We start from the raw sequence: 24,361 nt of genomic DNA, 5'->3' as shown, positions 1-24,361 counted from the left end.
GGTGAGAGCTGCAGGAAACACGGAGCTTTCCAAACAAACCAAGCTCTGCTGGGAGAGCGTCAAGGGCTCCTGTGAAGGGGAAGCCTTTCGGAGCAATTACCTTTAGGATACCGAGTGCAGAGAGCACTGGATGCTCCGTGAGGGCTCTTCACTTACAGCTCTCGGTACATCTTTAGTTTTCGGGCTTTTTTGTTTTCCACAGGGTGAGCAGATGGGTCAAGCCTACAGTACTTTAGGCTGGCCTAGAAGAGGTTCCAAATGCGGTGTGGACTCGGCTTCATCAGCACGGGGTGCCTCACACTGCCACAGCTCGTTCCCGTAAGAGCCAGCCCCTGTGGAATAGCCCACCACACCAGCCCCCACGCGGGAGGGCTGCACCACTCCACAGCCACTGGAGCGGCTGAAATGGCCCATTAGGAGAGGGAAATGAGGCCTTAAACTGCAGGGGGGAAATGACTCTCCTTAGGCAAATCCCAAAGCAAGCTAAAGCGGAGCTACAGGTCTGTGCCTGGTCACAGTCAGGAGGGGGTTACTCAGAGGCACGGAGAGAGTCTGCAAAGGGGAGGGGAATGACTTTGAAGCAGTTTCTTGGACTGGTTTGTTTTAGCAGCCACGCTGGCAGTGCTGGAAGGGCTTCTCTGGCATCAGAGTCTGGCCTGCTCAGATCCACCTTTGAGTACTTGGAGACGCTTCCTGGGACACCTGAAAGGCACTGCTGGGTTCTGTAGCACCTCACAGAAGCACCCAAAGGCAAACTGTGGTGTCTGACAGGGCGTCTTGGTTCTGATGTACACGTGAGTGTGGCTGGTTGAATCCTCACTGGAGAGGAGGAGTGAGAGGAGTAAAGATCGGAGAAGTACTGGAAGTTCCTGGGGTAGGGGCGCAGTCCTTGGGCACAATGTACTGCCTGACCCACACCATTAACACCTGGAGAACTCAGGAGCTGTCTCCAACCATCCCTGCCCACCCCTGCATCTGCTGGGCTGGGCAAACAGGCCCAGTTTAAAGGATGGGAATAGCGGAGGAACAGATGGAGATGTCAGGTCAGGCTTCACCTCGGACAGAACCTGCCTGTTCCGGGCTTGATATATTTATCAATATTGATAGATATGCTAATTAGTAAGACCTATAATGTTCTACCAGATCTTTTGGGGTGTGCATTTTGCGGGGTGCATTTTGGTGCATTTGACCTCGATGTGGTGCACCTAAGGATCCTTAAAATAAATACCAAGGTAAAATCTTGATTAAAATAAATACCAAGGTTTGACTCTTGATTTTAAGACCCGGAAAAGGCATCAACAGCAGCCACTCCTCTTCCCCCGTCCATCGGCACCCTCAGCACGGTGCTGTGAGCACGGAGGGGCTGAGCTCCGAGCTCTGAGCTCCGAGGGAGGGATTCTGCTCGCCGCGTTCTGGCGGAGGGGAGGCTGGCCAGGGCTTGCCGGGCACGGTGGCTGCAGTGGCCTGGGGCATCTCTGCCCTCCCTGCAGGGTCTGTGGGCTCAGCACAGCGCCCAGGGGAGGAGCCAGTGTTCCCAGCAGCTCCCAGGGCTCGGCAGAGCTGGGGTCTGCGGGAGAGGAGCTGCCGGGCCGGCGCTGGGGGAGCAGCAGGCACTCTGCAGCTGACTCACCAGTGCTTCCAGGCTCTCATGAGGGGCACTGCGGGAAAGCTGACGCTGAAGCCCCTGGGAGCGGGGCTCGGCAATTAATACTGCAAACACCGTGCCCTGCCGCTTGAGAGTCAGCCAGACACCAACTGCTTCCCCGGCCGCTGCAGATGGGGCATGGGGCACGGGGAAAGCACCGAGAGGAACCGGACTCGGGGATTTATCGAGGCCCCGAGATGGTTTTGGCAACGCCAGACCCTTCACAAATCCCCTGGGTGAGGATTAAACCTTTAGGAAAGCAGATGGGAGGTGATGAACCTTCCTTCCCTGCTGCATGGAAATCAGGGCTGGTTTTAGGGAGTGCCAAGTGGTGGGAAACCCCGGAGCAGAGGACGAGCAGCACGCTCATGGACAAAGCCTGCGAAGCATCTGGACCTCACTTCCAGCTCCCCTTGGCTGCAACAGCTTCAGAAGATTCCCTTTTCCCGGATTTCTGGCTGCTGTGTGTAATCAGGGCAGCTGAGCACCAAGGGTATTTATTTATCTCCTCAGAGCTGTGGCCAGGCCGGTACAGAATGTCCCCAAATCCATCCTCCCGGCTCCCTGGCACAGAGGCCACCCTGGCCTCTCCCCTGCCAGCCCTGCCTATCACCCAGAGCCACTCTGGAACCTTCCATCTGGAGCCTGCCACCAAAGCAGAGCCCACAGCTCCGGTTTCTTGCTTCCTGACTCTGCGGCCTCTCTCAACACTCCCCTCTTGATTCGATGGAAACTGTTTCAGTGATAAAGCCATCCACATCCACCACTGGTCCCTGTGACACACCAGGAACTCTTCTCAGGGGATTGAAGGACATTACTGGGAGAAAAAACCTGTCTGGTTGCAGAAGAGCTACTGCACTCAGTATTCTGACCCCAGGCTGGTTTGGGGCTGGCAGATTCCTGCACAGCTCCTGGAGTGGAAGCCCCCTGAACTACAGGTGCAGCTGTAGAACTCTCCAGTTCTTCATCCCATTTTCCTGAGGCTCTGTTTTCAGGGATAATGATTTTTTTTCCCCACTTCTTTTAAGTGGAACAAAAAAAAAAAAAAAAAAAAAAAAAAAAAAAAGAAGGTGATTTAGATGCAGGGAAGAAGCAGAAAAAAAAATTCCCCCAAGGCAAGTTTAATTCCCAGCTTCAGAGGCTCTCAAGGCTGGGAAGACAAGGCTGCAGCACGAGGAAAGCTCTGCTCTGGGTAGGAGCTCCCTCCCCTGCCCTCCCGGAGCCTGCGGAGCCACTCTGCCTCTGGAATGCCTCCTCCTCTCTCCCCAGCCTTGCTGCTGGGATTTGCCTCGGCTGAATCTTTCCTTCCTCTGCCCCACCTGCTGCCGCTTTTCCAGAGCCTTCCTCTTGACTGCAGCTTCAACCCCAGCTTGTGCCTCTTCCCTGAGGGACGGATGGATGGATGGATGGAGGGATGGATGGATGGAGGGAGGGATGGATGGATGGATGGAGGGAGGGATGGATGGAGGGATGGATGGATGGAGGGATGGAGGGATGGAGGGAGGGATGGATGGAGGGAGGGATGGATGGAGGGAGGGACGGAGGGATGGATGGAGGGAGGGATGGAGGGAGGGAGGGATGGATGGAGGGATGGATGGATGGATGGATGGAGGGATGGAGGGATGGAGGGATGGAGGGATGGAGGGATGGATGGAGGGAGGGATGGATGGAGGGAGGGATGGATGGAGGGATGGAGGGATGGATGGATGGAGGGATGGATGGATGGAGGGATGGATGGAGGGAGGGATGGATGGAGGGAGGGATGGATGGAGGGAGGGATGGATGGAGGGAGGGACGGAGGGATGGATGGAGGGAGGGATGGAGGGAGGGAGGGATGGATGGAGGGATGGATGGATGGAGGGATGGAGGGATGGATGGATGGAGGGATGGATGGAGGGAGGGATGGATGGAGGGAGGGATGGATGGAGGGAGGGATGGATGGAGGGATGGAGGGATGGATGGATGGAGGGATGGAGGGATGGAGGGATGGATGGAGGGAGGGATGGATGGAGGGAGGGATGGATGGAGGGATGGATGGATGGATGGATGGAGGGATGGAGGGATGGAGGGATGGATGGATGGAGGGATGGATGGATGGATGGATGGATGGAGGGATGGATGGATGGAGGGATGGATGGATGGAGGGATGGATGGATGGATGGATGGAGGGAGGGATGGATGGATGGATGGATGGAGGGAGGGATGGATGGATGGAGGGATGGATGGATGGAGGGATGGATGGATGGATGGATGGATGGAGGGAGGGATGGATGGATGGAGGGATGGATGGATGGAGGGATGGATGGATGGATGGATGGATGGAGGAATGGATGGATGGAGGGATGGATGGATGGAGGGAGGGATGGATGGATGGAGGGAGGGATGGATGGATGGAGGGAGGGATGGATGGAGGGATGGATGGAGAGGAGCCAGGAGGAGCTGCTGCCATCAGCAGCCAAATGTTGGGGTGAGGGACTTGTGCTCCAAATCTGCTGCTCTGAGCCATCCTGCAAAGGGCCAAGTCACCCCCGGGATGGGGATGAGTCTCCCTGCACCTCGGAGCTCCCTGGGGTGAGGAGCTGAGCGTCCTCTCAGCCCTGGACTGCGCCATGGGCCCCGATCTCTGACTGCTCGTGCCACATAAACAGCAGAAAGGGAAGGGCAGAGCAGCTGCACGGGCTGCTGTTGTGCTGGGGATAAACAGAGGGTTCCAGGCTCCAAACTGGCAGCCTGGCACCTCGCAGCAGCGGGAAGCGAACCAATATTGCAGGGGGAGAGACGCATAAACAAACAGCGAACAGATGAGCTTTCCATGGATGCTCACTCCTGCAGGCACGGGCAGCCTGTGCCCACAGCCCTGCACGGGGGAGGCACGGCAGGCTGGCACAGCTTCGATACATTTTACATTTGTTCTGTTCTGCCCCAGTGCCCGATTATTTCCTTTATTCAAGAAGAAACTGGCTGGGGGAATCTGGAGGTTAAGAACTGCAATGAGAGGCAATTTTTTAAGCTTTGTCAGTTTTTGCTGCTTAATCAACTGGACATTGTCCCTTTGAATAAAAGCTCCTGCATTCTCAGCGAGATGGTTGAAAGGTACCATGAACTCGCCGTGCCTTTGCCATATGGTGTCCAGCTCCCTCCCAGCAGCAGCAGGCACAGCTCGGGGTGGCACTGGGCAGTCTGCCTGCCCAGCCCGTGACCGTGGCTCTCCCCGGGGTGGCTGGGTGGTCACACCGACCCTTCCGGGGGCATGGGGCAAAGGGACCAGCAACGGGAACTGTGGAGCAGCCCCAGCCCTGTCTCTGGGACCCCAGACACTCCGATTCCCGCGGGAAGCCCTTTCCATGCCGGCTCCTTGCTGCTCGGTGCCAGGAGAGGGAGCCTGGCTCCTGCCTTCTGCGGCTCTGCCGGGGCCGCTCCTGCTCCGAACCCCGGGACTCTGTCCCTGCAGGATCTGCCTGAACCCCGGGGCTGTGTCCCTGCAGGATCTGCCTGAACCCCGGGACTCTGTCCCTGCAGGATCTGCCTCCGTGCCCACGGCGCAGGAAAGCTGTGAGCCGGCCCGGGGGATGTACGGAGGAACGGGAAGCTCGGGGAAGGCTGTGGGTGCCGGAGGGGCTGGGTTTAGGGCCGAGAGGTGGGATGGGAAGCACGGGATGTTCCAGAGGGGAGGCCCCACCCACCATCTCTGAGCCGATTATTTCTCATTATTTATCATGAGCTGATCCAGGGGATGAAAAACACAGCACCTGGCCAGGGCTCTGCTCATCGGCCTCACTCTTTGGAAAGAGGCCGTGGGAGGAGTGGAAACGGGGGAAACATAAACCAGGGCAAAAGGAGGAAACGCGAGCAGGTCAGGGTGTCTCCTGTGTGGCACTCACCACCATGCGGTTGAGGGACACCCAGCAGTCGTCGGGGAAGTCCTGCAGCATGGGCACCAGGAACTGCAGGCAGCCGTCCCAGTGGCACAGCAGCAGCATCATCCCGATGAGGTTGACGATCCTCACCACGGCGCTGGCCAGGTCGTAGGTCATGTGGAAGATCTGCGGGGCCACAGCAGCAGGTTAGACGGCAGCTCCCCCGCGCACCACCCCAGTGCCATTACACGCGGCAATGGTCCCGAGCCCTGCTGAAGGGACACAAAGGCTGCAGCAGCTCGGCTCAGGCACAGTGTGCAAGCAGAACCAGCTGAAAACAGCTTAAAAACCAAAACACAAAATCATCATCGGTCACCCCTCCTGCCCTGCGACTTTGTCCTCTCATTCGCCATTAAAAGCTCTGTAACTCCTTCTATAGAATAAGCTGGTTGCAAATATTTCTGGACCATCAGCCACTCCTCAGGAGTAAACTCTGTCATTCCATCTTTGAGCTGCGATGCCCTTCTTCGATTCCTGCTCTTGCTGGATGTGTTACACCGTGACCCACGGTGGCAGCTGCCTTTGTGCTGGATGTCAGCTGCAGTCTCTGCACGGCTCAAATGCAACAAGGAACGGCCTCCAGCTCGGCAGAGGCTTCTGGAAGAGGACCTGATTCCTCTCTTTTCTTGTGTTCCCTGGGTCCTGCTGCTACACCCCTGCCCAGGTGGGCGAGGGGAAGAGAACCATGGCACAGAGGGCTGGGGTTCCTCACCCGCCAGTTCCTCCCGTGTGAAATAAACCCACAGACACGGCTTTCTTACGGGTCAGACGGGACACGGCCCGATCCGGGGCGGTGCAAGTGCCTCGCCTGGGCGTCAGCTTCCAAGGGACAGGAGTGTCAGGGAGGCCTGTGACACAGGGGACAGGCTGCCTGATGTGTGGCCAAATCCACACAGCTCCTGGCTGCTCCAACAGGGATAATCCTGCTCCTCCCAGCACCGCGGCACTGTGTGCCCGCCACCTTTGCCCACACCAGAGATCGGCCTCGTGCCGCAGGGAGGCAGCTCAGCAGCTAAAACGGCAGAAAACTTTTGTTCCCAGGCGAAGGAATCGCACTTTTCCAGAGGGAATTGCTCTGCTGTGGGAGCTGCTGTCCAGTTTGAGTGCCTGTTCCACACCAGCCATCCCCGCCTCAGGGTCACACGCCCACGGCGATGCCCGCGTGCCCAACCCACGCCAGGAGGGAGCACAAATTCTGCGGGAATTCTGCGGGAATCCAGAAGGATGAATGCTTGGGATAACTGCTGCTAACTCCATTATTGCCCTGCACCCGGGCTGGAGCCCACGCTGCCGGTGTGAGAAAGGCCATTCGAGTGATCTTTCGGGGGTGAAAAGAAGAACGTCTCCAAAATCCAGCATGAAAGGCGTTCTAGGAAATCCAGCTCTCACTGCTGACTCAATAGGTCAGTATGAAAGCTGAGCACATAATTCATACAGAATAATTCCTCCTGCTTTCCTCTTTTTTCCTCCCCCTGCAGAAATGATCATTCTCATTTAGATAACCCAGAGCGAATCCATCCTGTTGGAATGGGAGCCCGGGGCTGTGCTTTTAATGAAGCTGGAGCAGCAGTTTGCAGAAGGATCGTTTGTGCCACCAGGGTTTTTCTGTGCTAATGACTTTTCCTCTCACACCTCCGGGTGTTTTTCAAAGAGCTCCAGCCCTGCTGTAACCCAGGGAACTCCAGCCGGGGCCAGGGAGAAGCCCTGTCAGATTGAGGAAGTGCCTTCCTTCCTGTGATAGATGAAAAGCAGAGCGCAGAGCCCGAGGGCATGGATGGCTCAGGGACCAGGTGATGGATATGGAGCTTCTGAGAGGATGGCTGGGATCCATCCGAGTCAGGGGAGGGCGGGGAGCTTTTATTCAGTGCACGAAGAGAGAGGAGAGGGTGGATTCGGCTCCTGCTCTGCACCTTGGGATGCGGACTGTGACTGGGAGCAGAGCCCTGAGGGTGACACAGCCGGGCTGCGGCACCCGAGGAGGAGCTGCACCGTGGCTCAGGGACTGCCAGCGGTGATTACGATTATGGGCTGCCAATGTCTGAGCTGCGGGCCACACAGCTCCGGTTCCGAAGGTCTCAGGAGCCCCCAGCTCCTGCCCGCTCCCTGGAATACATCTGCATTCCCGTGCGGGAGGAAAACAGGAAGCGTAGCATGCGGGAGGAACTGTGCAGGGCTGGGAACAAACGCCTGCCACTGAGAGGCTCCTGCTGCAAAGAGGTGCTGGTGTTGCGGGGAATTCTGGAGTGCCCTCCAGCACTTCCCTGGCTCACCAGGGAGAGGAGGGCCAGGAACGTTCCAGAAGAGCTGGGCCCTGCACGAGCACAGGAACGTGAGTGGTGACTGCAGCTTCTCTGCTTTCCATCAGGAACACTCGGGACTTTGTGTCCTGTTGTAACGCAAGCCAGGCTGGGTCCCAGGGCACCAGAGCTCCCTCTGCCCCAGCACTGCCTGTGCTTCCTGTCTCTCTGCTGCCTGCACTGGGAGAAGGGAGCCGAGTGTGGATTCACATTCACAGGATATTCTTGGATAGAGTTAATAGCCCTGGTTTTGACAGACCAAAACCGGCTCTGGCTTCAGCATCCCTGCTACAAGATCAGGGCTGTCCTTCCAGCCAAAGGACACCTTGCCATTCTTTTGGAAAGGGCAGCTTGGGAAAGCGGGAGGAGCAAAAGTTCCCTCAGAAAGTCATTCCTGGTTATGTAAGAGCTCCATGTTGGAAATCCCGCGTCTGTGGAACGAGCTGGCGGGATGCCACCAGAAGGAACCCGAAAGGCCGCCCTGCAGCCCCCCTGCAGCAGCGCTGCCACGGCCTCAGCGCCGGTGCTGGGAGGGACCAAGGACGCCGTGGAGAAGCGGGGCCGGCCTGCCAGTGCCTCCAGTCAGGGCTGTGTGTGAACTGGGCCTGTGCTCTGTGCGGGCAGCCGGCTCGGGCGCTGGCCAAACCACGGCCACCAGAACGCCTCTGCTGCGGCTGGCCAGGGTCACCATCCCTCCCCTGCGGCTGGCCGGGGCCAACATCCTTCTGGGGCCACCAGAACCCCTCTGCTCCAGCTGGCCAGGGCCACCACCATCCCTCTGGGGCTACCACCATCCAGCTGGGGCCACCACCATCCCTCGGCTCCAGCTGGCCAGGGCCACCATCCCTCGGCTTCAGCTGGCCGGGGCCACCACCATCCCTCTGGGGCCACCACCATCCCTCTGCTGCAGGCTGGCTGGGGCCATGGGGCTACCGTGTCCATGGGGACATCCTGGGGCAGCACTGGGCAGGGCAGCAGCTGCTCCGGGCACACCCTGCCAGGCCCAGCCCAGCCCACGGCACAGCCCCTGTGCCCGGCTCTGCTGGCACAGCTGGGCTGGGTGTGAGTGCACAGCTGGGCTGGGTGTGAGGGCACATCTGGGCTGGGTCTGAGTGCACATCTGGGCTGGGTATGAGGGCACATCTGGGCCGGGTGTGAGGGCACATCTGGGCCGGGTGTGAGTGCAGAGCTGGGCCGGGGTCTGAGTGCACATCTGGGCCGGGTGTGAGTGCCCATCTGCTCTGGGATGCCACTGCTGGCTTGCCACCCTCTGGAGCTGCTGTGCCCGGATCCAAGGGCTTTGTGGGGCTCTGGGGGCCCTGGGGCAGTGGCACCCCGACGATGCCAACGGGTACCAGGGCGAGCCCCCCATCGGGGCGCTGGCTCCGGCAGGATCGCTGCCATGCCGGGCTCCTGGGCGGATTCTGCTCCACGGGGAGGCACTGCCGCTGCCCGCTGCCCTTTGCCAACGCACTGCCAACGGAGCGGGAGCGCTGTAGCTCCACATCCCGCTGGTGCCCAGCCAGGGCTGGGATCTGTGCCCGCACCATGGCTAGTACACAACTGGGATAAACCCCCTGGGGATAACCAAGGAGCTGTGACCCTGCTCCAGCTTAATGGAAAGCAAAGAACTTGCTCTTCATTTCTGGCTTAAACACCCCACGGGGCTGAGGAGGAAACGCAGATCTCTTTAGAGAATGAAAACAGGCTCACATGCTGCTGCGAGTGCCCCAGGGTCAGCGTTCAGGTTGTTCTCTGTGAGGAAAGACATGTTCACCCACATTCAGGAGGAGTATTTGTGGGCTGTGGGGAAGGAAGCTGACACGCCTTTCAGCCTGCCTCGCTCTCCTTGGCTTTTGAAGATACCAGAGGTAAAGATCCATTTCCTCTCAGAGGCATTAGCTGCCTTCTCACCGCCGGTGTTAATCTGCCGACAGACAGGGACGGGTGGGTGCTGCAAAGAGCTCTCCTGAGCCTACAGTCCTGTTAGGCCAGCTCACCGAGGGTGGCTGTGCTGAGTCCCTGCGGCGCTGGGGGTCACCCACACCCACCCAGCCTGGACCACGAGCTCGTTCCAGCCAATGTGCGAGCTGAAGGCAGCTCACTGAGAAAGCAGGTGTGGGTGACCTGGGCATCAGTGCCAGGTGTCACCTTCCCCACACCCGGCATGAGTCCTGACCGACACAGCCAGGCAAGGGGAAGGGTTTGGGAGCCCCCATGTGCAGCCCCATCCTGGGAGGCTGCAGCGAGGGCCAGACAAAGAACACGGAGCTGGCAGGGTGGGCTTCCCCAGGAGCACAAACCTGCCCGGGCATACGCAGAGCCAGCCCTGGGCACAGGCGGGCACACAGAGCCAGCCTTGGGCACTCACAGAGCCAGCCCTGAGCCAGTCTGGGCACACAGAGCCAGCCCCGGGCACACACAGAGCCAGCCCCGGGCACACACAGAGCCACCGTGGCCACCCCGAGCATGCACAGCAATCAGGGCTGGCAGGGCAAGGGCGCTCCCGCAGGAGCTCCGCCTGTGGGGTGACGGAGGGTGCGGCGCAAGGCACGGCAGCGTCTCGGCTGCTCCTTCCCCTCTCCCGATGCTGCTGTGGGAAATGCATCATCCCCCTCCCCTTGCTCCTTCCTCACCCTCCCCAACTTCCTATTCATTCTCCATGGGATGTCACGCTTAAGATGCGGCAAAATATAATCCAGTTTGACTCCTGTCCTGAGCAACTCCTAGGGTTTTGGTGAAGAATGGACACGTCCTTCTTTGGGAAGAACGGACACATTTCTACACGTTTTTTTCTTTGGAAGAACGGAAAAAATGCTGCTCTAGCCACTAAATTATACAAAGATGTCCGAGGCAACTGTGGCTGCAACCAGGCTGAGCTGGGGAGGAAGAATCCCGTAAAGGATCCCAGCTGGGTTTATTGCCACCTCGGGGAGCGGGATCCCTTCGGAAGGGCCAGTGCTGGGTCAGGCCGGGCTGATCGGGAGGAGGGAGCCGGGGATCCGGGGCTGGGAGCAGCAGGCAGCAGATGGAGCCGGGCCGGGCTGCGGAGCACAGCTCCATGGGCAGGCCGAGGGCGCGGGCTGGGGCTGCGGGCTGCCTGCTGTGCCAGCACCCAGGGGCACAGGCAGGCGAAAGGAACGAGGGACCTGTCTTTGCAAACAAGCTGGGGGTGGGTAAAACCAGTGCTGAGAGATAAAAGAAGTAATGGGAAGGATTCCACTGATCGATGAACGGAAAGAAAGAGATAAACTGTAGGTCTGCTGATAAATGGAATTGGATATCGAGAGATGAAGGAAACAATGGGAAGAACCATAAATTCCATCAGAATTAAAATAAAGGGGGGGGGGGGGTATACATTAGAAGGGAGTCTTAGGCGTTCCGGGAAGGCTGTGCCTCTCGAGTACCTCAGCCAATGGGGAAAGAGAGAGGGAAGTGCGGTCGGGAAATTGGGATAAAAAGAGGCGGCGCCCTCCAAAAATTTGAGAGACCCCAGGGGGAATGCCCCATGGCCTCTCCCTTTATTCGAATCAAGTAACAGAACCCCTCTGTCTCTTTTTCGGACATAAACCTCTGGTGTTTGCGGATTAATGCTCCTGACACAGGAGAGGGAGTTTGAGACGAAGGCAAGAGTTTGGGGTGTCTCTTTCTGCTTGCTGGGCACCCAGTGCCGTAAGCACCGCCAGCAGAGCTGCTGACGCTGCCGTGCGCCGGGGCTGCCGCTCGGGAAGGGCCGGGGCCGTGTGCCCGGAGCAGCCCCTCGCAGGGCAGGGCTCCGGGGCCCAGGTGGTAGCGGAGACAGCCAAGCACATTTTACGCTCGGAATGCGATCAGCCCTCGTGCTCCGCGGCAGCTTCCCCCGGCGGGGCTCGGGGGGCTGTGCTGACATGAACCTGCTGCTCCCAACCTCCACGCGACGCCCGAGCTCCGCTGCTCCGGAGGGGCCAGCGGGACACACGGCAGGGAAAAGCCTCTTGCCCTGGAAGCTGAGGGCAAAGTGCTGAGCCAAAGCTCGGGCTGGCAGCTCTGATCTGCTGCCTGTGGGCTGTGGGTGAGCCAGGCCCCAGGAGGAAGAGCCTCAGTGTGTGTGTGCAGGCAGGGCGCTGCTCCTGCCGCTGCCCGGGGCTGGAAAGCTCTCTAAGGGCACCGTGCGAGCCTCCAGCTCCTCCTGAGATAATTTAACTCTTGCTCCTGGCCACTGGAAGCTCTTCCCTAGGTAGGAGCTCAGGGGATGGAGACAGAGAACAGCACAAAGCCTGTGCAGAAGGGAAGGGGGAAAAAAAAGGCATGTTCTTGCCTTCTCCCTCCGAGACTTGTGTCTCCTGGAAAATACTGACAGCAGAGAAAGGTGAACTAGCAGGAGTAATTAGCACTGAGAAGGCTGGCATAGCTGGCAGATGTTTATGGATATATATAAACCCCCAAGATCCTGCCACCACCGTGTGTTTTGCCTCTTGCACTCTCGGAGTTGAGGTTGTCATGACAGCAGCCCCCCTTCCTCTCCCCATGCCACCATTCCCAGCCTAGACTTTAATCTTCATCGTTTGAAGAACTTTTGTCACCACGGCAACGGGACACAGACTTTTAAAAATATTTTCCAGCACAACTCGAAACGACCGTGTTTCCCGCACGGTTCCCTTTAAACCTTTTGGTTTAAACATTTGGGGTTGGGCTGTGGCTCCGCGAGTGTGAGACCGCCCTGGCTGTGAGACAGCAGCGGCAGGAAGGACGGTGGCACTGTCACCTCCCGGGAGCAGCGACACAAGGACTGGGGCCAGGGCTCTTTCCGGAAGCTCTGTGACTTTGGAGGAAGCTCTCCTTTGCTTTTCCGTGCGGTTTATGTTCCCCCAGCTCAGGTTTTCCACAGCTTTTGGAAAAAGGGAAGGAAAACAGGACCCCAGAGCTGTAAAGGGGTTGGGTGTCTTGCTGTCAAGAGGAATTAGATATCTCACCTGCTGAGGCTGCCTCTAATCTCTCGTGGCTCTTATCTGCACCTCTGGGAACTGCAGTTCTCTGAGAGGCTTGCAGTGAATCACTGCTGGAAATAGGTCATGGGCTTTTTTGGACGGTTCAGAATGACCACAGTCACCAGACAAAAGGTCTGCCCTGCCCAGGAGCTATACATAGATGTGCCCAGGGAAAGGAATATCTGGGCTGCTCAGGGGAAAGGAGGCTTAAATCCCTGAGAAAGGGACAAGGCACACAGGTGGCTGGAAACTGGGGCCTGGAGGGCTGGGGATGGCTCCAGAGGGGCACTGAGAGGTGTGCAGGGCAGTGCCAGGCTCCGTGCTGGCTCAGGGCAGGGTTCCCCCCGGAACAGGGAACGCAGCAGCACAGGGAGGTGATGGATGCCTGCCCCGGGTGCTGCAGGTGAGGCTGCAGCCTGTGCCAGGAGGGCTCACTGCGCTCTGGGCAAAACCTCCCCGGGCTGAGGGAAAACACCTGGAATGCCCCGAGCTCCAGGCCACGGTCAGTGCAGGCAGCTGGCTGGGAGCAGCACCGGGCAAACCCTGCTGGCAGGGCTGACCGGGCTGTGGCATCACCCAGGGCAGTGCCAGCCCTGCCCCTGACCGGGCTGTGGCATCACCCAGGGCAGTGCCAGCCTTTCCCCGGAGCTGTTTCCAGCGAGGACATTACAGAGCTGTGCCAAGGAAGGGGATCCCAACCCTTTTCCCAAAGCTGGGCTATGCCATGGCTCTCTGGGAGCTGTTTGAGTGCCACAAGGTGCCAGCTCCAGAACCGGTGGAGGTCTCTGAGCAGGAGGCAGAAGTTAAACGCCAGTGAATGAAATCACTCGTTGTTTGAGAGCTGTTGTCTCGGAGCTCAGACGATGCTCCCTCTGCAGCACTTGAGAGCGGCCTCAGTGAACGCCTGGTGTGCCACAGGAGCCCCCTGGCCCCACGCAGAGCCTGACACGGGAACCAGGGACTGCCAGCTCTGTTTGTGTCCATAAACACACACCAGGACATGGCAGGAACACGGCCACGTCACGACAACAGGCTCTTAAATGAGACGGGGAATTGGCTCCTCAGAATCCCGTGGAACAGCCCTCCTTCCCAACCTGAGAAAGGAATCAGCAGCGACCTTTGCTTTCTTATTCCTTTCGGTCCCACCTGCATTGTCTAGTTCAAAATTCAGAGCAGATTTTTAAAATCCCAGTAGGGATCCGTACAATGAACAGCCGAGACAGACCGAATGCGAACTCATCAGGTCCTGCCCTGGAGCAAGAACTAAAGAACTCCTGCAGTTTGCTCTTGATCAATTGCCAGTGTTTCTTTAACGCTACCTGCACTTCAATCAGGCCAGCAAAGCCCACGCTTGTTAGCCCTCTGCTAGCCCAGTTTGGGTGTCTGCAGGAGCGCAGGGGAAGGCGAGAGCCGAAACTGCACTCCCCAAAAGGAGCAGGCACCCGTTTGCCTGTGAAAAGTTCTCCCTGGTGGGCACAGCGGGGGCAGCGCAGGCAGGGGAGGCCCTGGCACAGCCCTGGGTTTCTATTTGATTATTTCCTGTCCCAAAGCAGGGCCTGTGGCTGCTCCAGCCTGGCACAGGCTGCCAGGATGCTCCGTGCTCTGCAGAGACGCAGGGCGCTCTCGCCTAACTCAATCCTGCGCTCTAATTCCATTACAGCCACAGCAACCAGGCACAACTTCCAGCCGGGACTCCTGGGATGCTGCCAGGGGCTGTAACAGCCAGGGAAGGCAGCTCCTGGCAGGCCTGGGGCGGGGAATGTTTCCTGTGCCACGGGGCAGAGCGTGGGCACAGCTCAGGGGACAGAGGGTGCTCAGCACCGCGGCCTGGCTGTGACCCGGCTGAGCCCTCGCCCGCACAGGGATCCACTCTGGGCACTCTTGGCTCTTCCTGCACATCAGGAAGGGCAGGAGAAAGGACGGGGGCACTGCCCAGCCCGGGGACAGAATCCCTGGCTGCAGCCATGCAGGGATCGGGAGGAGCTGTGCCAGGCTGTGGGCACGGGCAGCACAAACTCCAGTGGCTTTGCCAGCGCTGGGCTTTTCTCAGCTGCCCCGACAGAGACGAGTGTGAGAACACCCAGCAAGGGCTGGATCACCTCCGGGGACCTCAGCGGGGACAGCTGCCCTGCCCAGGCTGACACCAGCGTGTTCTACCGCAGTGCCACACATCACAGGCGGCCCGGGACCAGTGACAGCAAGACGGATGTCCTCCCACTCTGCTGGGGCAACAACAGCAATGGAGCCTTTTCCTGCTGCACCTGAGAGGGGACAAATCCCACGGGAGCAGCACCGGGAAAGGGAGTCCCGAGAACCTGCACCTCCCAGAACCTGGGGACACACACCAGAGGCTGCTCCCATCCCAGCAGGAGAGCAAAGGGGGAAGGGCCGGGTGAATTCTTCATTTCCTTGAAGAATCTAGGGCAGGGAGAACTGTTTTTTAACAAACAAGCAGCCCAGATGATATTTATGAAAGTATGAGGGATTAATTCCTGCTGTGGCTGTATATAGATTATACAGATTATATAAAAAGTGTACTCGGGCAGAACAAAGATGTTGAAAAGCAGTATTTAAAGTGTACCTAAAATATTCTAATCCTCCATTAATATTGGCTGGGCAGGAAGAGTCCCCAAAGGCTGCCCTGTAATTAGAAATCCTGCAGGAAATGCTGCCTGGTGATAGCGAGCAGGGCAGGAATCCCAGGAGCCCCAGCCAGGGAAAAGGAGGAGATTTGCACAGCTCTGTGAGGGGTGTAACAGCCCAACATCCCAATAACCCCCGGGACAGGAACGGGACCAGCTGGGCAGGGCTGTGGGTTCAGGCACAATTCAGGGCCATGGCAGGGTCTGCAGTGGGGCCTCAGGCCCGGGACTGGGGAAGGACGGGGTCCCCTCCATATTCCTGGGATTTCTGTCCTGGACACTCATCGCCAGAAATGGGCCACCAGCACACACCCAACAGCTCTCAATGACCCTACAGCACCCAATAACCCTACAGCACCCAATAACCCTACAGCTCCCAATAACCCTACAGCACCCAATAACCCTACAGCACCCAATAACCCTACAGCACCCAATAACCCTACAGCACAAATAAACCTACAGCACCCAATAACCCTACAGCACCCAATAACCCTACAGCTCCCAATAACCCTACAGCACCCAATAACCCTACAGCACCCAATAAACCTACAGCACCCAATAACCCTACAGCACCCAATAACCCTACAGCTCCCAATAACCCTACAGCACCCAATAACCCTACAGCACCCAATAAACCTACAGCACCCAATAACCCTACAGCACCCAATAACCCTACAGCTCCCAATAACCCTACAGCACAAATAAACCTACAGCACCCAATAACCCTACAGCTCCCAATAACCCTACAGCACCCAACAACCCTACAGCACCCAATAACCCTACAGCACCCAACAACCCTACAGCACCCAATAACCCTACAGCTCCCAATAACCCTACAGCACCCAATAACCCTACCCGCCTTTGCTATCTGCCTTCGAAAACGGCTTTGCTGCAGCATCTCTTGGAGTTAATCCCGCTGGGAATGGGGCCCTGATTCACTCCTCCGCTGGCCTGACCCCCCTTGCCCAGCGCACACACGGAATCATTCCTTTTGTCTACCCCACACCTCCCAGGAAACCCCAAAGTGCTGCCCTTGAGATGGGGCTCCCTGGGGAAGGAGCTCCAGGAACCCCCAAAGTGCCCCTGGAAGGGTTTCCCTGGGGAAGGAGCTCCAGGAACCCCCAAAGTGCCCCTGGAAGGGTTTCCCTGGGGAAGGAGCTCCAGGAACCCCCAAAGTGCCCCTGGAAGGGGTTCCCTGCGGAAGGAGCTCCCGTGGCTGCACAGCTGCTGTCTCCAGGAGTGTTGCCTGGACTGCTTTTGGAATTTGCTGCCTTCCCAATTTCATTGGCTGCCCCTATCTTTGCTGAATATAGCAGGAAAAATAAATACAGCACTCATCTTTTTCTAGCTGATTATTGCTGCTGTTATTATTACTGTACACGTTTTTGGTTTTTTTCTTTTAATCCCTTCCCCTTCAAGGAAAGAATGCCAAGCTTTTCCTTTCTTCCAGGTTGTTCTCATCAGATTTCTCTGAATTCGCTTTACTCTCTGATGTAGAAGTAGCCCAAGTAAGTAAAATTGGAGTATTTTTAGACTCTGGTAACTTACAATGGCCATTTATATTATTTTTAGCGCCTGTCTCCACCCTGCGCACCCTCAATCCCTGCTCTCTTTTCATCCCCTCCAGCAGAGGAGCAGAAGGGAAGAAGTCACAGAGAAGCAGCTTCTACAGAGAAGCTCCACTACAAAACACGAGTGGGGCTGCTTTAAGTGCTCGTGTTTACTCTGCTCGGTTCTTGTTCAGTTTAAAGGAAACTCAGTCCTGTGGGAATCCAAAACCTGCTCACTGCTCCTGTCCTGCCTTGCCCTCTCTAGTCTGGATCATTCTCCGCTGGTTTAACACCACCCCACTGCTGCGAACCCCCCGGCCAGCAGCAGGAAACATTGCCCCCATCAGAAAAAGGAAGAGAAAGACTGCGGGTAGCAGCACTGCGAAATGGCCTGGGGGAATGAAGCCCCCAGGAGTGGCAGCACTGGTCATTCCAGCAGCTGCACGGCCCAGCCTCCGCTCTCAGCACCGCTGCGGGTCCACTCAGGCATTCCGTGGGGGAGAGAGAGGCTGCTCCAGCCCTGGGCCCTGCAGAGCCACGCTGCCCGTGCCTCCAGAGGCTCCGGGCTGTGCATCTGCCCTGGAACGCAGGACAGGGCCCCGCTGAGCCCTGGCGATGTGGGGCACACCCCGTTCCAGCCCTGGCAGCGGCTGCAGCACTGGCTCCCGAACAGCAGTGCTGGATTCCGGAGGGCTCAGGGGCTCAGGGGATCGCTCCTGCCTCCGGCACCGGCTCCCACCAGCACTGGGTTCGGGAGGGCTCAGGGGATCGCTCCTGGCTGCAGCACTGCCTCCCCACCAGCAGTGATGGATTCCGGAGGGCTCAGGGGATCGCTCCTGGCTGCAGCACTGCCTCCCCACCAGCAGTGGTGGATTCCTGAGGGCTCAGGGGATCGCTCCTGGCTGCAGCACCGCTCCCGAACAGCAGTGCTGGATTCCGGAGGGCTCAGGGGATCAGGGGATCGCTCCTGCCTGCGGCACCGGCTCCCCACCAGCAGTGATGGATTCCGAAGGGCTCAGGGAATCGCTCCTGGCTGCGGCACCGGCTCCCACCAGCAGTGGTGGATTCCGGAGGGCTCAGGGGCTCAGGGAATCGCTCCTGGCTGCTGGTCAGCCTCAGTGCTGACCTCTCCAGAGCTGTGAGTGGGAGCTGTGCCAAGGAAAGCACTCGGCCCATTCGCTGTGGGAGTGAAGGTGTGCTGCCCGTGGCAGGGGCTGGAACTGGATGATCTTTAAGGTCCAGCCCAACTGCTCTGTGAGCCCGTGATTCCATGAAGGCTGCTCCGTGCCTGGGTTTGTACTGACACAGCGCAGATCCCACACAAGCTGGGACTCCAGGACAGGTTCAGACCCACAGCAGGAATCGAGGAGGGCTGACACTGCCTTTTCTCCCCCAAAAAAGTCAGCAGGGATGGATCTGTGCCCTTGAGTGCAAGCCCTGCTGCAAGAGGGATGGAGAAGGCTCCAGTGCTCTGCATTTCCCAGAACAGGTGTCTTTTCCAAGACCACTTCCAACGCAAGGTGGAATTATAGTTCAGTGTCAGACGATTATGAATGAAGCCGGATCCCTGACCCCGGACAGCTTTGGCAGAGCAAGAAATGGGAATCAGGACATGCCAGGCAGAGGATGGAGAGAACAGGAGCAGCTGCTCCATATGGGATCAGGCAAGGAGACCAGCAGGGCACGAGGGACACTTCCCAGGCAACATTAAATACTCCTTTTGGAAAGCTCTGGCACTCAATGAGCTCCTGGTTCAAATAATACCAGGAAAGAAGCTCTGTCTTTGTGCTTACAGTGCTCTCCCCTCCACAACGGGAGCTGGGATTAGGCTGCATGTGAGGAGCTCTGCCAGAGCAACGCGGGGTGAGGGAGCTGGGCTGTTCCAAAAGCCACAGCTTTAGGGCTTCCCAACAGCCTCTGAACACCAAGAAACCAGGGTTAGGCTGAGCATGGCATGAAGCAAATGCAGGGCACTAAACCTGACCTCTGCAGATTTCCAAGCCTGGATGGAAGACCCCAGATGTGAGTCTGGCCTGCCAGTTTGGGGCTCAGAGCCCTGGGATCCCAGGTCCGTGTCCCATACCCTTGAAACCTCTACATGCATGACCTTTTGTGTCAAATTTAATTATAAAAAGAAGAGTCAATCTTTAATGAACTCTTACAGAGCGTAAGAGTTTGCCTCCTTCCACTAAACCTGGATTCACAGCACCATCGTATTCCAGAGTTCAGTGTCCCTGGTGGGTGAGAGCTGGGAATTCAGTGAAGTTTCTCCTCATGACCTCCTAGGAACGGGCAACTTCCTCCAGGGAATTTGCTCGGAAGCGCACGGATGGGTGTGGGCACTCCCAAGAGCACTACACAAAATAACCTGAGGGATGAAATATTGCACAGCCCCCAGTGGGAGGACGGAAAACGGAGCCAGGAACAGATGCCTGATGTCGCAGTTATTAGTGTGGATCTCCCTAAACCACCAGGAACCCCAGGCTCTGGAAGGATCGGAGTGGTGTTCAAATGTTTAATGAGGGGTTGGTGTTTGAAGCTGAGCTCTGTCACTCCCTAGCACAGAGACAAGAGATGATCTGAACATTAGGATTGCATTACGGATTCCAGCCGTGCTCCAGATACTGTGGAGGATGCAAACACTTCTGACAAGGAATTTGGTGATTGTCTCTTCTTCAGATCTGCTGGATGGCAAAAGGGAGGTGAGGAGGGAAGTGTTGAGGAACGTGAGGGATGAGGTGAAGGGGCTGGAGCAGAATGTATTGGGATGCAATCAGAGGAAACCCTAAACTGAACCTCCAGGCAAAATACTGACTGCAGGGGTCTTTGCCCCTTCCCTGGCAGTGTCCAAGGCCAGGCTGGACGGGGCTTGGAGCACCCTGGGCTACTGGAAGGTGTCCCTGCCCATGGCAGGGGAGTGGAACAGATGAGCTTTAAGGTCCCTCCTGACCCAAACCGGTCTGGAATTCCCTGCTTCCATGCCAAGCAGCATCACCTTGCTAAGGGAAAGGCAGGAGCCCACGTCATGTAGGGCTGATGGGGAGCACAGGAGGCTCCTGTGGGCAGCTGTGGCTGCACCTGGGTCTGCCCAACCCAGCACGTCCTGGCTGTGGCTCAGGGCAGCCAAAGTGACCTGGCAAGCCTGGCAAAGCCACCAAGGGAAGGCCGGCAATGCCAGGCAGGGACAGACCGGGCCAGCACGCAGCCGAGGGAGGCCAGTCCGTGCAGTCACCACAGCGGGGCCAGCGGGGCTGTGCTGAGGGCTCAGCCCCACACCCCGCACGGGCAGGAGGAGGGGATGTTCTGCTCCCAGCGCTGACCACGGCTCCAGGAAGCAGCGGGATCTCTCCTGGCCATCCCGGGAGGCGTGGCCGTGTGTCCCTGCTGCGGGAGCCAAGCCCGGCACACCTGGCTCCCAGGGCTGCCAGCAGGAAGCAGGGAGGGCACGGCTTGGCTGTCCCGCTCCCAGGAGGCTGCAAGGACTCGGACACTGCTGCCCTTGCAGTGACACCCCCCAGGCAGCCACCTGGGCTTCATCCCGGGGTCACGCACTAGCCCTCCCACGGCGCTGCCCCAGGCTCTTCCCCACGCCAGCCCCGCTTGTTCCTGGCGCCGTGTCCTGTCACTTCTCCGCTGCCAGCGCTGGCATGTGAAGCTGGCAGCTGCCTCCCTTCCATCAGCACATCCCCTGCTCCGTGCCAGCTGTCAACTGAGCTGGCACATCGGTGTCCCTTCCCACCTTCCTGGCTGCACCGAGCGCGGAAGCGCCGGCCTCAGGCCCTGGGTGTTGGCTGGAGGCACAGCGAGCTCTGCACCAGCTGCAAACCAGGATGGCAGCAGCAAGAAGCCCCGGTGCGGGGTGCTGGTGTCCAGCACTCCCGCTGAGGAAAGGCCTTGGCTGCGAGAAAACATCCTCCAGCCCTTTGAGCCTGGGCTGTCCACTCCAATCGCTGTGGAAACAGCCTCCTCTCCCCACAGAACGGTTTCTCCCCACCGCCCAGACAGCAGAGGGAGTTTTGGGGCGGCATCCAACAGCTCATGTCTCCCCCAGGAAGGAGGGAGCGCAGGCAGGCGAATTTTGTTCTCCAAATGACCAGAAAAATTGCTGGCTAATCGAAACAGGCACTGCTGCACTGATTGTGGCAGTGGCTCCTCTCCCTTCCCAATCCCCCGTTAGCTGCTCAGGGTCAGCAGCTGCGCTCTGCGCCTCTACCCCCCTGCCTGGAGAGCCTGCAGGGGCGGAAGGGAAGGCTGCAGGAGCAGCACGTCCTGGGGCAGCGCTCCTCAGGCAAGGAAGGGGCAGAGCACCCTCCCGGAGCCCAGGGTGCGCTGGCACCCAGGAGCAGGAGGGTGCAGGAGGGTGCAAGGAGGCCGTGGCTGCTCAGGCGTTTGAGGTCCCTGCTCTGGCATGTCACTGACACCCCAAGGGGCAGAGGCTGCTTTCCACAGGGCTGGGGAAGCTCCAAGAGCAGCAGGGATCCCTGTGCCCTGGCTGTGCAGTTGCACAGGGGCTGCGAGCAGGGTCCAGAGAGCTTCCACTTCCCAGCAGCGGACGGGAGCTGCTGCCAGCAGCTGCGGTCCCCATCAGCCCTCCGTGCAGCGCGGCCAGGCTGAAGGCTGCAGATAAGGGGAGAGTGCTCGGAGATAAGGCTGCTGCAAAGGCAGGGGCTCCTGGAGGAGTTTGCCGCGTGCTGTGGCTCGGGGAGGGCAGGAGGAGAGGCTAAAGGCCAGAGGAACATGCTCCAGCCTGGCTCCAGACCGCGCCGCCTGCATTCCCAGCACTCACAGCCAGCCAGGATGGAGCGGAAGGGTTTTTTCCACCTTCCCAAAGTGGGCTGGGTTCTTCCTTCCCTGCCAGCTGCTCAAGTGACCTTGAAGAGCAAAAAGGAGAGGGGCAAAATGTCTGTGTATGAGAAGCATCATCATGGTGTGCTTGCAGCTCACGTCCAGCAGTGTCACTGAGGAGATCCAGGGAGGATCCCTAACATTCCCTGGAGGGCAGCTGCCCTCTTCCCACCCATCATGGGGCGAACTGCTGCATGGACAGCCCAAAAAATGTGACAAACACCGCTGCTTGGCACATTTAACTGATCTGACAACAGCCCCTGAAGATCAAACAGACAATCCCGTGCCAGGACAGAGCCGGGGATGCCACAGCCTTTCCCGTGCCAGGACAGAGCCAGGGATGCCACAGCCTTTCCCAGCTCTCCCTTCTTCTGTCTCCTTCCACAGGAGCCCCCTGCATCCTGCTGCCCTCCCCTCCTGCACCTCTTCCCCGTTCCAGAGCTGGACTGGCTCTGCCTCATGCTCAACACAAAATACCGACGTGTCTTTTAGGTCTGGAGGGAAGAGAGCTGAAGAGAAAGTTCTTATCTGTCCTTCCCACAAGCCTGAGGTGATTTATCAGCCGAAGAGGCTCCTGTGGGATGTCTGTGACTGCCGGCAGGGAACAGAGCTGGGGAGGGAGCTCGCAGTGCAGAGGACCAGGGCTCACCCCCATTTCTGCAGGGAGGAACACTGGAGGAGGAACAACCACCCTGGATCATGCATTTTTCACTCGGATCATGAGTTTTTCTCCTCTGTCCGCCTGTACACAGCCCTTGTCACCCTTCCTGTGCATGCAGGAGTGGATGGGAACGGAGAGGAAGGTGCTGGCTTTGCACCTGCCATGGATGCTCCAGCACAGGGACACTGGGAGATACAGGGACAGGGAAGTGCCGGGCTCAGGGGACACGCAGAGCTCAGCACTGCATTCATTCACTCCACGCCACCAGAGCAACCTCCCCCCTGGCTGGGCAGAGGGCCTGACAGAAGGCTCTGGACTCTGGCTGCCCCAAGTTTGTGTAATTGACTGCACAATTCCAGCCGAATTCCCTGCAGCCTCAGCGAGAGGCACGCAGTTGGGATAAAGTGTCATTAGTGGCTGTTTGGGTGATGCACACTGGAGAGGAGGCTAATCAGCCCTGTTCCAGGGACGGCCTCTCCAAACTGGGCTGTGCTGAGCAAATCAAGAGGAATTAACACCCGGCACTTTGCTGGGGGAAAAAAATATATAAATGAAGAAAAAACAAACACAGCTGCTGCGTCTTAACTGCTCTCCACCCTCTCCAGGGACTTGAGGAAAAGCAGGCCTGTCAGCTACTTTAAGGGACATTATCCTCGCAGTTCCTCTCCAGTGCTTACGAGGAAACGCTGCTGCTGCTGCTGGTTTGTCGCCCGTCAGTGCCAGCACAGAGAGAGGCTCTCCCAAAGTTCACCCTCTGGAGCTACTCCATGGTGCAGCAGAGCTCAGGTGATCCTAGGGCAGGGCAGACTCCAGCTGCTCCCTGCTCTGAGGCGCTGCTGTCTTCAGGCATCCTCAGCTCCTGACTCACCCCCAGCTCAAGATCTGCCCTCAGAGCAGCCTCCTCCTGCTCCAAACCCACTGACACACACACACAGACCCTGATTCTTTCCCGATGACCCATCCTGCTGGATCCGACCCTTAGAAACGCTCTGCCCAAATCTCTGCTTCTCTCCCAAGCCCCAGGAACCGGGGGACACTGCGATTCCACCCTCACTCTGATGGATCCCTCCCCGGCTGATGGGCTGAGATGAAGATGTGGATGTCCCACCCCGGCTCAGGGCCATGTTCCTGGCGAGGAGAGCGAGCAGTGGCCCCCAGCCCTGGGGACAGGCCCTGCCCAGGGGCTCCTTGCAGACAGGTGTGTCGGTGTCACAGCTGGGCACGTGGCTCAGGGTGGCCCCTCAGGGGCGACTGAACTGCAGCTGTGTGATCCCTGTGAGGTGGCTGTGTTTTTCCTTCGTTCCACGGCGCGGACCCTGGTGGCACTCCAGGCGCGTGGCTCAGCCCGAGCCCAGAAGGGAGCCACGAGAAGAATTCTGGTGTCCCTGTTTTCACATCGCATCTCTCATTTTCTCTTTCCAGCTGCTGCCAAAGGCACAATGTTCCCCCTGATGGGGTCCTCCCTGATTCCTGGCTTCTCCCTCCCAAATCCTGGATGAGCAAATGGCAAAGGTGCCATCACCGGCACCCAGCGGGGACAGGCCTTTGCAGGTGTCACTGACACACTCCTGTGCGCTGCCACCCACGCCAGGAAATGCCAGGGGTGGGACAGGGCCATGTTAATGAAAAGCAGGGCAATTACCCTTCAGTTTTGTGGCACAGTCTTGCTGGGGAGCTTCTGGACAAGCATTGCCCAGCTCCCAGCTCTGGCAGCTGCTGCTCTGCAGAACTCCTGGCTCAGGAAGGGAAGGGGACACGAGGGGGGAACAGGTACCAAAATGCCCCTGACCATGTGGGAGCAGAGAGGGTGACAGACACTGCAGTAACAGAGAACAGG

General features: G+C 58.3%; 1 protein-coding gene across 1 annotated transcript in view; it reads right to left on the bottom strand.

The window, feature by feature from the left end:
* Positions 1 to 24,361, bottom strand: part of HCN4 (hyperpolarization activated cyclic nucleotide gated potassium channel 4) — a 91,162-nt gene that overhangs the window by 28,532 nt on the left and 38,269 nt on the right. Inside the window, exon 3 of the mRNA XM_039557910.1 lies at positions 5,527 to 5,688. Within this exon, the coding sequence (XP_039413844.1) occupies positions 5,527 to 5,688 (162 nt within the window). The remainder of the gene's footprint in view (positions 1 to 5,526; positions 5,689 to 24,361) is intronic.

Source organism: Corvus cornix, chromosome 10 (genome assembly GCF_000738735.6).
Source record: "Corvus cornix cornix isolate S_Up_H32 chromosome 10, ASM73873v5, whole genome shotgun sequence".
NCBI classification, from domain to species: Eukaryota; Metazoa; Chordata; class Aves; order Passeriformes; family Corvidae; genus Corvus; species Corvus cornix.
This window is presented reverse-complemented; position numbering and strand designations above follow the sequence as displayed.